General features: G+C 38.6%; 3 protein-coding genes across 5 annotated transcripts; all 3 read right to left on the reverse strand.

The window, feature by feature from the left end:
* On the reverse strand, nucleotides 6-1,889 carry LOC105174710 (uncharacterized protein At3g17950; the record flags this gene model as incomplete). Its single annotated transcript, XM_011096899.2, has 2 exons — nucleotides 1,587-1,889; nucleotides 6-353 (listed from the first exon to the last, which is right to left on the reverse strand). Coding segments are annotated over exons 1-2 (546 nt in total), but the record flags the coding sequence as incomplete, so codon positions are not given.
* LOC105174442 lies at nucleotides 4,097-7,864 on the reverse strand. Of its 3 annotated transcripts, none has more exons than XR_002288017.1 (6): nucleotides 7,303-7,864; nucleotides 6,469-6,526; nucleotides 6,265-6,382; nucleotides 6,047-6,164; nucleotides 4,906-5,012; nucleotides 4,097-4,810 (listed from the first exon to the last, which is right to left on the reverse strand). XR_002288017.1 is itself a non-coding variant. In XM_011096547.2 (6 exons), the coding sequence occupies exons 1-5, from the start codon at nucleotides 7,828-7,830 to the stop codon at nucleotides 4,959-4,961; spliced, it is 876 nt and encodes a 291-aa protein (XP_011094849.1). In that variant the 5' UTR covers nucleotides 7,831-7,864; the 3' UTR covers nucleotides 4,097-4,858; nucleotides 4,953-4,958. The 3 variants fall into 3 exon arrangements, 2 of the variants coding, with proteins under 2 accessions (XP_011094849.1, XP_011094847.1); XM_011096547.2 differs by having other exon boundaries at nucleotides 4,097-4,858; nucleotides 4,953-5,012; XM_011096545.2 differs by having other exon boundaries at nucleotides 4,097-5,012.
* On the reverse strand, nucleotides 8,111-11,934 carry LOC105174711 (WD repeat-containing protein 44). Its single transcript, XM_011096900.2, has 7 exons — nucleotides 10,144-11,934; nucleotides 9,937-10,027; nucleotides 9,698-9,855; nucleotides 9,565-9,616; nucleotides 9,346-9,479; nucleotides 9,170-9,263; nucleotides 8,111-9,092 (listed from the first exon to the last, which is right to left on the reverse strand). The coding sequence occupies exons 1-7, from the start codon at nucleotides 11,749-11,751 to the stop codon at nucleotides 8,416-8,418; spliced, it is 2,814 nt and encodes a 937-aa protein (XP_011095202.2). The 5' UTR covers nucleotides 11,752-11,934; the 3' UTR covers nucleotides 8,111-8,415.

The raw sequence follows: 13,023 nt of genomic DNA on the forward strand, positions 1-13,023 counted from the left end.
GATTGAGGAGGGGCAACGTGGCCTCCAACAAATAATGAATTTGGGTCCAAAATGTGAGAGAAATCGTCTGGTCCATAACCATTAGGGCTAGGATTTCTTCTGTAATTGCTTGCAGCTCTCCTTTCTGCTTCAAGAAAGTGGCCGAGAGACGGAGTGTTGTTCATGCTCACGGCGTCGGTGTTGAGCCTTGAGCATAGTGATAAAAACCATGTTTTCGTCTTGTAATTTTTTTTGTTTCTTACAGGTTCAGATATTCTTCCTCTTGTAGATCTTCGAGAGAGCTCCAGAATGCTGGAGATACCAATGAGGCTCCCCAGAGTGATACTCTTGTCATGGAAGAAAGAACCAGTTGACTGCAAGAGACGAACACCATCATAACAGAACAAACTAAATTACCTAAAAGATAATCAGCATAGCTCTATTCCAACAGACCATACTTTTGTTTGATTAACAATTCCAATTCATAAAGAACAGGAAACATTAGATCAATAACTGTGTAAAAGTAGTTGATTAATCTCCTTCCTCCCTTTCAATGGTTGAAAATATTTGCTTTACCATCCCAATTGCATTAACTCAGAATGATATAACATCAAATGTTCTCGAAATAATTCACGGGTTCTTTAAATTGCCGAAAACATAGGACCCAATGCATGTTCTTGCAAGATCCATTACAGATCAGTCTATGACGTAGTTTACGTGGCCCGGAATACACTGATATAACTCAACTGCATCTGTCACTTTAGTATACTATATTTGATATCATGAGTATACTTTTCAGAAGTAACAGAATTAAATTATACGGGGTCATTAGCATTTTTGGGGGTTGATGTATTAAATTGACAGGCCATCTCAAAAAACAAACAGGACAATGCATAGTCAAAGAGTGAAAACAACATCATTCAGGGCCATGTGAAAAGAGTAAAGTGCTTGCACAGCTTTCAACTTTTAGTAAGCATGAGCACGACCCATTCTGACACAGAAAATGCAACGAACATTGAGCATGCATAAAGAATAGATGCCAACTTTTCAGAGAAATGTTTCCCCTTAGCCCCATTATCGATGCAATTACCAATCACCAAACAGAGGAAGAGAAAGGCCCAAAGAAGAGAACAAGAAACATAAATTGGTTTGGAACCGCTGCTTTTAATTCTTGATAAGTCTATTACCAAAATGCAGACAAACGCTCAATTAAATACACCCACGACTCAGTTGTCATTACCATTTTGCAACTAAAATTTTCATCTCTACTGAAAGCTAGTTACAATTTGATTCTGACAGAATAAGAAAAATTACAGAGTGGAAAAAGAAAGAAAGGATTTCTCACCTTCATAAAACGAACAAATTTAAGACTAAAACGAGAAGTAACTCTTTTTCCTTCACTCTTAACAATGTATCCCATTGCAATTCAAACTGTTTCTTGCTTACTCAGAGACACTGATGAAAACAATAACAAATACACGGAGCAACATGATAGAGTTCCTTCTTTTTGTTTCTTTTCTTATTTGGGAATGTGATATTGATGAGATTGTGATAGAAATTTTATGCATTAACGGGATAAAAGAAACATAGAAGAAAGAAAAGCTGACCTCAGTATCAAGATCAGAAGAAGAGTCGGTGGAAGAGATTGGAGAAGAAGTGAGTAAAGTATTGAAGGAAAGTGAGCCATTGAGATCACGATTCCTCACCAGCCCAACTCTCACATTCAGTGGTTGCAGCCCCAATGGCCACCCTTCTTCCTGCATACACACATCAAATATATTCAATCTTCTCCAACAATTTGGCATGAAAAGATGAATAAATTCACATATGGCATAGCTAATTCAAGAAATGGAGAAAACAAGAAAATCCCAACACCATTATTATGAAGAAGGCAGTAGAGTACAGGCTAATCAGAGAGTGGGTGTTGTAGGTGTTGAGGGGGGAAAGCACAAGTACCTGTTCACTGTGGGGGGGGGGGGGGGGGGTGCTTGTGTTGCTGCTGGACTGAGGAAGTTTTTGACGTGCTTTTTATTATTATGTGGAGAAGTAAAAGTTCATGTGAGAGAAGACGTCTGAGGGTAAGGGTAAGAAGTAAGAGCTGTCTTTCCAATGCCTCCTTGCATTCTCTCTCTCTCCCCCCTATAAAACAAATGGAATACTGTGTGTGTGTAATTTTATGTCACTCATTTAATTAAGAAATAAAATATAACAATATTATAAAAAGATATTTATGTAACTATGTGTAATTAATTTTGGCAAAAAAACCAATATGATATAGACCTGTATGATAATGGAAATTATTACATGCCGTACAAAGTGTTTTGTAAAATTTGATTTTTATTAATAAGCTGTTGTATAAAAGATAGCATTTTCAAGATATTTAAATTATCTAGAGACAAACTGATATTTGTATTCAACACTTATAACTGTGTTGAAACTTTGAAGTTAGAATTCGGATTGTATTATCAAAAGTTTGCCAAGAAGCCAATCTAATTATGTTCTAAATGTAATTCTTAGAGTTGAATATTCATTCAAATAATTCAATTTCCGCATTAGTCATTTTCATTTTAATCATAACTCATTAAAAAAAAGATGGGAGACAAGGGCGGATTTGACGATCTTGATCCCTTTGGCCCCTCTTAATTTACTACTTGGCCAATTTAATTCTCAAAATGGCATCTTTATTCGTCTAAATATTTACCTAAAATTACGCAGGATTAGGAATATGGGTTCGATTAATCAAGTGCTGGGGCCGAGGCCTACTGGCATCTAATGCAAATGCAACCATTTCTTTATCCCTCTATTATCGCTTCAATAGGGTCAACAAGATTGTGGGACCTTGGCAAAAATAACCCTCGCTGTTACCTTTTTTTCTTTTTTAACTAATAACAGTACATAAATAACAATAAATTATTTTGATATATTGAGCAATAATTATGTCTTTTAATTTATTCATAGAATTTCAATCTTAAATATAATCATTAAGTTAAGAAATTATTGTCACTTTTAAACTCCATAAAAGATAGAAAATATATTTCTGTATAAACTCAAATTAAACTTAAACTCGATATTTCTGGACATTAAAACCAAAAACAAAACAAGGGAAGGGAAGAAGAAACAGAAAAATAATTAAAGGTAAGGTATGTGAGATGCAGGGGTAAATGACAAGGGGAACCATCCCAAAAGGATGGGGTCAGATAGGGAGCCAACCCCACCCATTTGACTCAAAATTAGAACTCCTTGCACTATAAGATTCCCACACCCAAACCAAACTACTAAAGTTCTTGTAAGAACCCTACGAACCTCTCTGAGTTATAAAAAACCTGACAAATTGATCTTTGCTCAGCATATGAACAAAATTTTAGAGTGATAAAGAAAGCATTATATAACTAAACAACGTTTACGTAACGACAATACGCCACACAGTGGATAAGGTCTAGGCAGAATTGAATCAAATTAATATGAGCAAAGTCACTGAGCACTGTAAATACAAATGACAACTCAACCAAACTGTGCTATGATAATTAAACATTTATAAATTAATATAAATAGTTATGGCAAAATCAGCATAGTCGAAGACAACACCACCCAATTTGGTTCGAATTCTCTGTTCTCGACTTTCTGTTCCACAATGTATTCCATTTGCAACAGTATATCATGTTATCAAGAAAAAAGGATTTAAAAAATATCTACACATTGCGTCATGACATATTTCTCAACACAAGATAACATTTAATGAATCAAATACATTTCAGAATAGAACATTAAGAACAGAGAATTTAAGGTCCACAGTCATAACAAGTGCAAGCTCTTGGTACGAACTAATTAATAGTACAGTCAAATGCATGCACAGCACGTGAGAGTAAGAATGCGAATTAACTCTCAATTGATAAAAAAGGATGAATTGCCAGAAATTGTGGGATGACAATGGAAGACTTCAATGAGGCATCACCACACATTTACTACACAGAGATCGAAGTTTAATAATAAGCTCTAGTGTCGGTGTGATAAAAAAGGACTGGGAAAAAAAAAAAGAAAGAAAGAAGCCATAATTGCGAATTAACTTAAAGATCGAGTATAGTCAAAAGTATATGGGGTGGGGGGTCCATCACACCAGTTTTCGAGGTTCACACAAATCATTGGACACAGCACCAGTCACAAACCAAAAAGGTCATTACACTTCTTCTCTGGCCACCTAATACTAAAGAAATCAAGAAACTGTACAAAATATGTTCAGTAACCAAACTGAAATTCTAACCTTCCCATCACTTCTTTTCTCCCAGAATATGCCAATTTATAGTTAAATGTTCTCTTAAGATATGGCAAGTGCAGAATTGACAAAAGCATACAACCAGAACAAAGTTTAGAATTCAAAATTTTTTGGAGAGAGATGGATATAAAGACATCAATTACCATGTCCAGGAAAGTACCTCCGACGACGAACCAAAATTCAACCTGTTTTAGAGTGCTCATAATCTTCGCAAACAGGATTCAGTAATCTTACCTGAATCCAAGTAGCATTATGATATCAATTATAATTTAAAATAGGATAAACAACAAAATTAGTTGTCGTCCACCCTATTTTTGTTATTTGCTCGGCCAATGATTAAAAGGAGCGAAGGGCTGTTTTCACTTTTCCTCATAGTAGAATGCATTTGATACATTGAGTGCAATTGTATGATCTTCAGATGATGTGAGATCTAATACTTTAAGCAAGTCTGCTGAAAAGTTCAAACCACGGAAATTTTCTTTGGTAGATATGATGTCGCTGTGCTGTTATCGAGATCCCTTGATTGAAAAATCTACCGAAGCATCTGGCAGTTGGTGGACACTAGGATTTGTGTTGCCAAGACTTAGTTATATATGAATCGCGCGCCCCCTATCACAGTAGAAAATTGGATTTGTATACTTGGTTCAAAGGTGTACCTTATGTAAGTTTATTTGTGCATTTGCCACAACTCTATAATTCGAACCATATTTTATCCCTGAGCATGTCTCGCACCAGGCTGATACTCTCCAATTCCAAGCAAGTCCTGCAAATATTTAGTTTTGATCATTTGTGGATTTGGCACAACAATGATCTTTTTCAACATAACTAGTTATCCTCAGAAATGAACTAAGATTAATATCAGAAATTGGAGAACATAAAGAACTTTTTAGCCTGGTTTGCATGGACAGATATTATCTACATCAAAGGTACTGAGAATTATGGGTCAAGCACCATATCTAGACATCTTTATTTCCTCCATGTCGTAAGATGAGAATTTTCTATGTGTGTAGGCCCTTCTGCAAATCCCTGTAATGTATTTAGCTTTTGCTGTAGAAGGGAGTTGTCAGTTTCTATGGAGATCTGGACACGCATGGACAATTTAAGCATAAGAGCACTGATCTACTAGGTCCACTACATAAAAGTTTCACCACATGCTTCTGGTTTGTTCTGTCTGACGTGCAGAACAGAAGTTCCCCTAGTGTTACCAGATGACCGGAATATCAAATATGGGATTCCTTTGTATCATTGAAGTCACTGTATTAAAATTTGACCAGTTCATGTGCTGTTGAGTCCATATTGATATACGTCTATATTCACACACATTAATCAAAATTAAAATTTTATAGCTCATGCACCGTAGTAGATTGCGTTAAATGCTAAATCCTTTTTTGACTCTGAAAAAGTATCAAACTTGAATCAAATCGCATACTTCTTCAACCTCTTTTGTCTGAGTTCACTTAAGCTTTGATGATAGCATACATTTAATAAGTAGTGATGATCGTAAAATGAGTTTTGGATAGTTGAATAAGAATTGCACTTCCGTTAATATGCTAAAGTCCATTAATGATGGACAATTAGGTAGGACTGGGATTCATCATTCAAAGCCTTGTTGTACCTCAATCATTCAGAGTAAAACACATAAGTGTCTTCTCATCTAACCATTCAGAGGAAGTGCACTAATGATCATTAACAGAGATACAGATTAAGATGGCAATATTCTAACTATATGATTTATGCTTTGCAGAAGATGGACACAACACTCCCAAAAATACTGCTTTTTGCTAAGAAAATACACACCTGGCATGCTCTATTTTTCGCTCTCGTTTCTGCTGTGCTGGGAATATCATGATTGGGTTTCAGAAATCTCTTCTCCCTCCGTTCGCATGAACCCCATCCATCTGAAAACCTTCCACCCCTAGCAACATAAACAAGAAAAGTAATAGAGTTCTGTGTAAACAAGGAATTGGTAGGTGAAAATTCCACATATTGTAATGTCCAGCAGGCAAAGAACATACTGCATGTATGCACGGACAACAAACTCTGCTCGTGCAACATTGCGGTTCTCATCGAATTCAATGGTCTTGTCTTTAATTTCATAAGACAGATTGAAGTAAAATGATATCTTCCTCCAACCTGTAGTGCACATGTAACTTAATCGTACAGCACAAAATCATATGCCATCTATCTATCTAGGGAGACATGTACAAGCTTGAGTTTACCTGACTTCTTAATATAACGATTCCCAGATATCATAGTGTAGTCACTTTTCTCCAATATCTGTCCACCAGAAGATATCATGTCAGAGTTGTTGTGCGTTTCTACAACAGATAATCAGATTCCTTTCAGAAAACGTGAAAAAGGAGCTATGGTCATTAACAATGACGGATATAGGATTATACTTCTGTAAAAGTGAGGTACATGAGAGCCAAGAGACTAGCTTCACCGCATATTACATAATTCTCTGCAGCCAGCAAGTTAGTTGTATAAAAAATGGTGGTTTTCCGGGTGGTACAGTAATTAATAAAAGAGAGACCAACATGCTAAAGAGACAACCTAGGTGCTTTCACCTAAAGGAGAAAGATCCATTTCTATACCTTCCCCTAGTTGAGCATTCAATCTCTTATCAGTAGGTAAACCCATATTTGTTTTTTAATAATCTAACAGTAGATAACTATATTGAGACTTAATTGATCAAGGAAGAAAGTGGATTTGAATACAAGAGAAATGTATGTCGACATAACAAGAGTGTGGTATAATTTCATGAGCAGTCCCTTCCGTTCCCTTGCTCTTGACGGACGGTAAATTTTACAGGATTTACTAAACGGAAATACTTTCAGGCATCCCTCCATGAATTTTTAAAAATACAACTACGAGAAGTTGGAGCTGCATAATGAACAGATTTGTTTAAGACTTCAGCTAAGCAGCATATAGAAAAGTTTGAAGTATTGTACAATATCATCCGTCCGACATAAATTAGCCACCTAAGATTATTGACAAAATCAAAATCACAATAAAATTAAATAAGCACGAGGACAAATTGACGAACAACTCACCGCCATAGCAGCATTTTGGAACTCCTTGAACAGAGAAACTGTCGGAAACTGGCCGGCCAAACTATGTCTCATCTCTGTCTTCTCATAACTCACCGCCGAGGCAATTGGACTGTCACAGTTCGTCACAGCAAAATTTTTCGTCTCCGGAGAATCAGTACTATACGGCTGGGGAGTGGTCGGAGTGCGGTGCACGTGCTTCACCACCATCAGTTGCGGTGGACTAGACTCAGAAACGGTCAGCATGTTAGTAGTTCTGGAAATTTTTTGAGGGCGTTGATTCTGTACAACCTCGCCGTCGGGGTTGTAGTTGTAATTATGGAGGTGGTTGCGAACTTGGTTTGGTAACTTTGGTTGGGGGGAGGGAAGGGGGAACGGAATGGGTGTCAGGGGTTTGGTGCGTTGTTTTGGAGTGGAAGTGGAGGTGGAGGAGGCGGAGAGAGAGGCAGCGGCAGCGGAGTCAATCACAGCCCATAATGCGGCATCGTCTAGGTCCTTGTCGTCGACGGCGTAGGCGATCGGCGAATCCATTTAACTCGATTTGAGCTCCTTCCTTGGCAAGGTAGACAAGCCGGGCGCGCACTGACAGAGTATTCGAATTTGAAATAATCCAACGACGTCGCTGAGCAAATGGGCCTAAGGATTGGGCTCCTATTTCACTCACCCAACCTCAATGGCCCATTAATAGAGAAATAGTGGAAACATATTTTGGGCCGTCTAAGTTCCAAACATTTTGACGACCCGAATCCGATTCAAATAAATCCATATAAAAAAAACAACCCATATAGGAAAGGTAAAAGATTTGCTGGAATATTCTTCTAATACATTTATACAGCCATGATAAAGGTTTACATATGCTACATCTATTATGATTTATTCTTTCATAACTTACATTACACAAAATAAAAGAAATATGTATAGTGCAAAATTTTCAGACTCCTGTCCAGAGATTTCCACCAACTACATAGACATTGTTCAAAAATTTTGCTTCTATTAAGAAACATGAAAAAGGAAAAACAATGAAAAGGTTGTATGAATACCTAAATTAATATATACTCCGTCTGTCCTAAATTTTATAGTTTGTATTTGTCTGGCGGGGGCGTCCTGAAATAAGACTTAGAACAGGCCCTGACGACTGACTTTGAGTGGCAAACCAAAATTCTGATACACTCTGATCTCACCCTCCAAGCTTGCTGTTACTATTACCATTCCCCATGCTGTTGCCTGCACAGTTTGGCCACCATTACTGCTACTTCCACCTTCTCCCAAGGCCTTAGAGGAAGCAGAAGAAATGGAGGGCGAATCGCCATAACAGATGGCATCAGAAGACGCGCTAAACGAGTCGCTGGGACCTATTCCAGGATCAGTCGGACCTGAGTCCCCGAGTTCATCCTCTCCAGAACTCGTGTTTCTTTCCAGCACATTCTTTTTCTTGGGAAGAGGGGGCAAATTTTGCCTGCTGCTTCCACCAGTAGAATTGTCTTCTCGGGCCGGTGAAGCGGAAATTGACGTTTGTGAAGCACTAGAACGTTTCGTGGTGCGTTTGGACTGTATTTCTACTAGTGGGGCCTCGAACTTTATGCTTCCAGGCCATGCCATCGCAACAGATACGTCTTTACAGGGGAAGTGCTCATGAGCATGGACTGTAACTGTACTTTTTCTCTTCCCAGCTGTCGGATTCTTGAACTCTTCAACCTTCCAGATATAGACCTGAGAGTCTTCGCTGGCGCTTATTACATGTTTTCCGTCTGGACTGAATGTAGCAGCAATCTGGCTGCCGGTATTGCGAAAGCCTGTCCAAATTTTAGAAGTTGAGTTAAGAGTTTGCAGTCTTGGAAGCATGTTTTATATATATGGAAGATATATGTACCTCTGAATTTTTGGATGAGGTCTGGACCATTGTAGATTCCGAGTCGGTTATCGGTTGCAGTAATTAGAACTTCTGACGGATTCCAGGGGGCAAACTGTGGAGAAAGCGAGTACTTGGTTATGGCTTTTGGCAGTTTTGCTGAAGGGAATTTTAGGGCTGGAAGTTGAACTGAGTACCTGAAAACCTGTTATTTTCCCCGATTGAGATTGCAAACCAGGATCCTTTTTGCCTGGAGACTGAAATGTAGGGAACTTTTTGCCTTGGGACTTTTTCTTCGTCTGGATGTCCATTTTATGGTCCAATCTGCTACCTAGGTTACAAAATGCATTAAGGATAATGAATATTAACGTGACAAATTAGGACCAGAAAACCTGGTACTGAGCTGCTCTTCTTACCTTCAATGCTATATAATCGACAGGTCCCTTGAAGAGAACCAATTATAGCACCCTTCAAGATTACAGAAAATCAGTGCTCATTGCATCAAAATTGAACATCTCATCCTTGTGTTGTAGAATTAAGTGTAGGTACCTGGCCATCAGGAGTGTAGCTAGCAGCAGTAACCATTTCAGGAACATCCGTCCAGTCGACAACTTTACGCTTGGGTATGTTCCAGATCCGGACCTTTGCATCAAGCGAACCACTGATAAAGTAGTCCTCATCTACTGGATTGAACTGTATGCAAGTCACTGCCATAATAACCATAGACTCATTAAATGCAAAGATAAAACCATTAATCAGGTGGGATATCTACAAATTTGGCATCTCACCGTAGTCATTGTGTGCAAACGTTTTCAGACAGCTTTTCGTTTCCATGTCCCACATCCTTACTGTCTTGTCCATTGAAGATGAAAGCAATAGCTGCAGAGAAAGAGTTTTATCTGATTCTGTCAATTATATACTTCAATTGTTCGGAGAGAAACAGGGTTCTTTTCCCTACCTTTTAATCAAAACTTGGTAACTAGCCAGAAACTGACCTGAGATGTGGACCAGGACAAATCCAGGACTTCATCTGTATGACCTGTAAACGTGCATACTGGTTTTTCTGAAAGTGCTTGTACTGTCTCCGGCACACTCACATATTCAGGTTTGCCCCCGTTTGTTTTACCCTTTCTCTTCATTTCAGACGGCATAGGTGTTATCTCAGCAAGTGGAGGGCGATCAGATGAAATATTCCCAGCCATGGGATGAGGTGGTGTGGCACCACTGGCTGAACTTGGATCGTCGCCTTGCTTTATAAGATCACATTCCTGCATTTCCCATACATGAATCGTCCTGTCTTCCCCTGCACTTGCTAGAAAACGTCCATCGGAACTGAACCTGATGGTCCATATTGAGCCCTCATGAGCTTGAATTTCCTGAGCCAAGTGCAGTGCCGTAAATTCTTTGTAGGACTTCCCTTGCTGGTGAGCTTCGATCCATTGAGAAGTGTTCTTGGGAGCTTTCTCTTCAACCTGTGAAGAATTCTCTAGTTCTTTATCAGCCAATAATCCACTCGCTACTCCCTTGATATTCTTCAAAATCGCAGCCCCCTTTTTTTTGCTGTTTCTGAAACTCTTTGTAAGTAACGCGTTCGGGTTGAGTCTCCCGCTTTCGGTGCGAATTTTTGTGGACGCCCGTCGGCGCATCAGCTCCTTTACGAAAGGTGAATAACCGACGGACTTCTCGAATTCCTCCAGTGTAAGCTGCTCCCCTGTCTGAAGATCATTGAGCTTATTCCACATTCCATGTTCGTTGGCCTCTTTTACAATAAAATCCTTTCCAGTGTCCAAATTCTTTATCAAGAAGAACGAACCAAACGCTGCATCGGACAACGATACATCCGTATTTTGCACTGTTGCTTTATATTTCTCTCCAGTTGAGGATGGTCCAAAAGCACTTGTATAGTACTGAGGCGCAGCAATACATGTCGTTGGCATGAGTTGGCCTGACAACGTTCTAGTGATTTTGTTTTTTGATATCGGACCGATTAGTTCTTCTTTACGTTGTTTCAGTTTCGACGAAAAAGCTTCAATGTCGCTGTCTGACCTCGACCTCACGAGCACAATCGCTCTGGCAGGCGAAGCCTTGTCTGGGGTTGTGAGAGAAGGATCAAGCTTGGCTGCCGAGTCTTGAGCAGGCGCAGACTGGGGTTGGGGTTGGGATTGGGGTTGGGGTTGGGTCTTGGATTGGGATGGGGGATGGGGCGGGCGATGGGGCGGGGGCTGGGGCTTTATTGAAATGGCCCGGACGACCTTAGAGCTGGCGAGCGTCATAAAGTTTTTGTTGCTATTCAACCCCATGCCCTGCAACAATCGCTTGCGGCGCTCCTTGAGATCGCCTGGCTCGGCCATCCACATATCGTAGCTTGGCAATACGGTAGAGTTGTTTGTAATGGGTGCGATGGAATAGATGCGCTTTATGGAGGCAGCTGAAACAAACGACATGCGACTAGCTTCAAAGAACTCGTCGTCGTCGTCTGATGCGGAGGCCAAATCCAGGGGGACGACTGTGGATAATCTCTCGTTTGAGTCGAAGAAACTATCGTCGTCGTCGACAGCCACTCCTAGGCTGTCGAAATCCATGGTTAGTGTCCTTCGATTCATTGTCGTGAATGTGGTTGTGTAATTCACAGCAAGAATCAAGGAACTGAAGAAACAATCTTTTTCAGACAAAAGAAAGCAAATTTTTTCAAAGCCTTTGCCGGCAAAGAAATTCAAGAATTCTGGATTTTTTGGTGGAATGATGTTTTACTAGAGAGAGAAACAGGGGGAAGAGAGGGAGCAGTGGAAGGGAGTAAAATGAGGGACATAACCACTAGTCTGTTACATTTGTCTTAAGATTTGGCGAAAAAGAAATGGTCAATAAAAATTCCGTTCACTTACATAAATTATCAACAGTGCTGGACCATTTTTTGGTTTTTTACATTAATTTTTTTTAAAAAATTGTCTATATATATTTCATGAGTGAAATGATTTCGATTGCTTGGTTAACAAAAATCAAACCGTTTGAAATTTTAAAATTTCATAGAAATAAATGATTGACTACTGATTGTATTGCTAAATTTATGAGTATCAATCAATCACATTAATCAAAGTATACTGAATAAAATTCTATTACATAAATGTATTATGAAATTCTAACCCAAGTATTCCTGGAAATGATTCTGACAGGTATTCAAACAAAAAAATTATCTTAGTAAAAGAAATGTATTATTAGTATTTAAAATAATATAAAAAAACGAAAAAAGTGTCGGTGTATGAAAACGGTTGAGTTGATTTGCACATTTTTTCCCAGAAACCCGGTTTTAATGGCTCTCCATCACTCTCTGCTTGAGTCCTCAGGTAAAGTAGTGTTGATGAAATTTGGGTCTAACAGAAAATTCAAATTTGAATAGTAATAGGAGATGGAGATGAATTGGACAAGTGAAAAAAGTGGTCTTTCTCTTTCTTCTTTTCGGTCAATATCAACAACTTAAACTTAAGGGTGGACACATATATACATACAAATGCCCTTTCTCCCTTTCATATTTCACAACTCAAAGGGGGATAAATGCTTTGGCAGTTGAACTAATGTGCACAAAGTTTTATGAGCAACCTCCTTTTTCCTAAGTTCAATTCCACATTTCTTTTGCTGCACAAAATATATATACTTTAATTTATCCTGGGACTCCAAATGATTTACAGTTATCTTAATTGTTCAAAAAAATAATAATAATTATGTGACAAATGTATTATATTTATTTTGTGATTAATTTAATTTGAATTAAAATCTTCCTTGATTATAATCAATTTTATGATTAATTATATATAGAGGACAGCAATCACACAAATCACGGGAGGATTGATGAATTATTACATTGATCGATTCTCCAATAT

Source organism: Sesamum indicum, linkage group LG11 (genome assembly GCF_000512975.1).
Source record: "Sesamum indicum cultivar Zhongzhi No. 13 linkage group LG11, S_indicum_v1.0, whole genome shotgun sequence".
Lineage (NCBI taxonomy): Eukaryota > Viridiplantae > Streptophyta > Magnoliopsida > Lamiales > Pedaliaceae > Sesamum > Sesamum indicum.

What these genes read in the sequence shown, in the direction of transcription:
- LOC105174442 (XM_011096547.2), bottom strand. Translation starts at nt 7,830, where the DNA reads ATGGATTCGCCGATCGCCTACGCCGTCGACGACAAGGACCTAGACGAT. An exon ending in TCGTTATATTAAGAAGTCAG is followed by an intron (nt 6,383 to 6,468) that starts GTAAACTCAAGC and finishes TGTGCACTACAG; the next exon opens with GTTGGAGGAAGATATCATTT. An exon ending in CGAAAAATAGAGCATGCCAG is followed by an intron (nt 5,013 to 6,046) that starts GTGTGTATTTTC and finishes AAATATTTGCAG; the next exon opens with GACTTGCTTGGAATTGGAGA.
- LOC105174711 (XM_011096900.2), bottom strand. Translation starts at nt 11,751, where the DNA reads ATGAATCGAAGGACACTAACCATGGATTTCGACAGCCTAGGAGTGGCT. An exon ending in GGAAAATAACAGGTTTTCAG is followed by an intron (nt 9,264 to 9,345) that starts GTACTCAGTTCA and finishes CTTTCTCCACAG; the next exon opens with TTTGCCCCCTGGAATCCGTC. An exon ending in CCTCATCCAAAAATTCAGAG is followed by an intron (nt 9,093 to 9,169) that starts GTACATATATCT and finishes AAATTTGGACAG; the next exon opens with GCTTTCGCAATACCGGCAGC.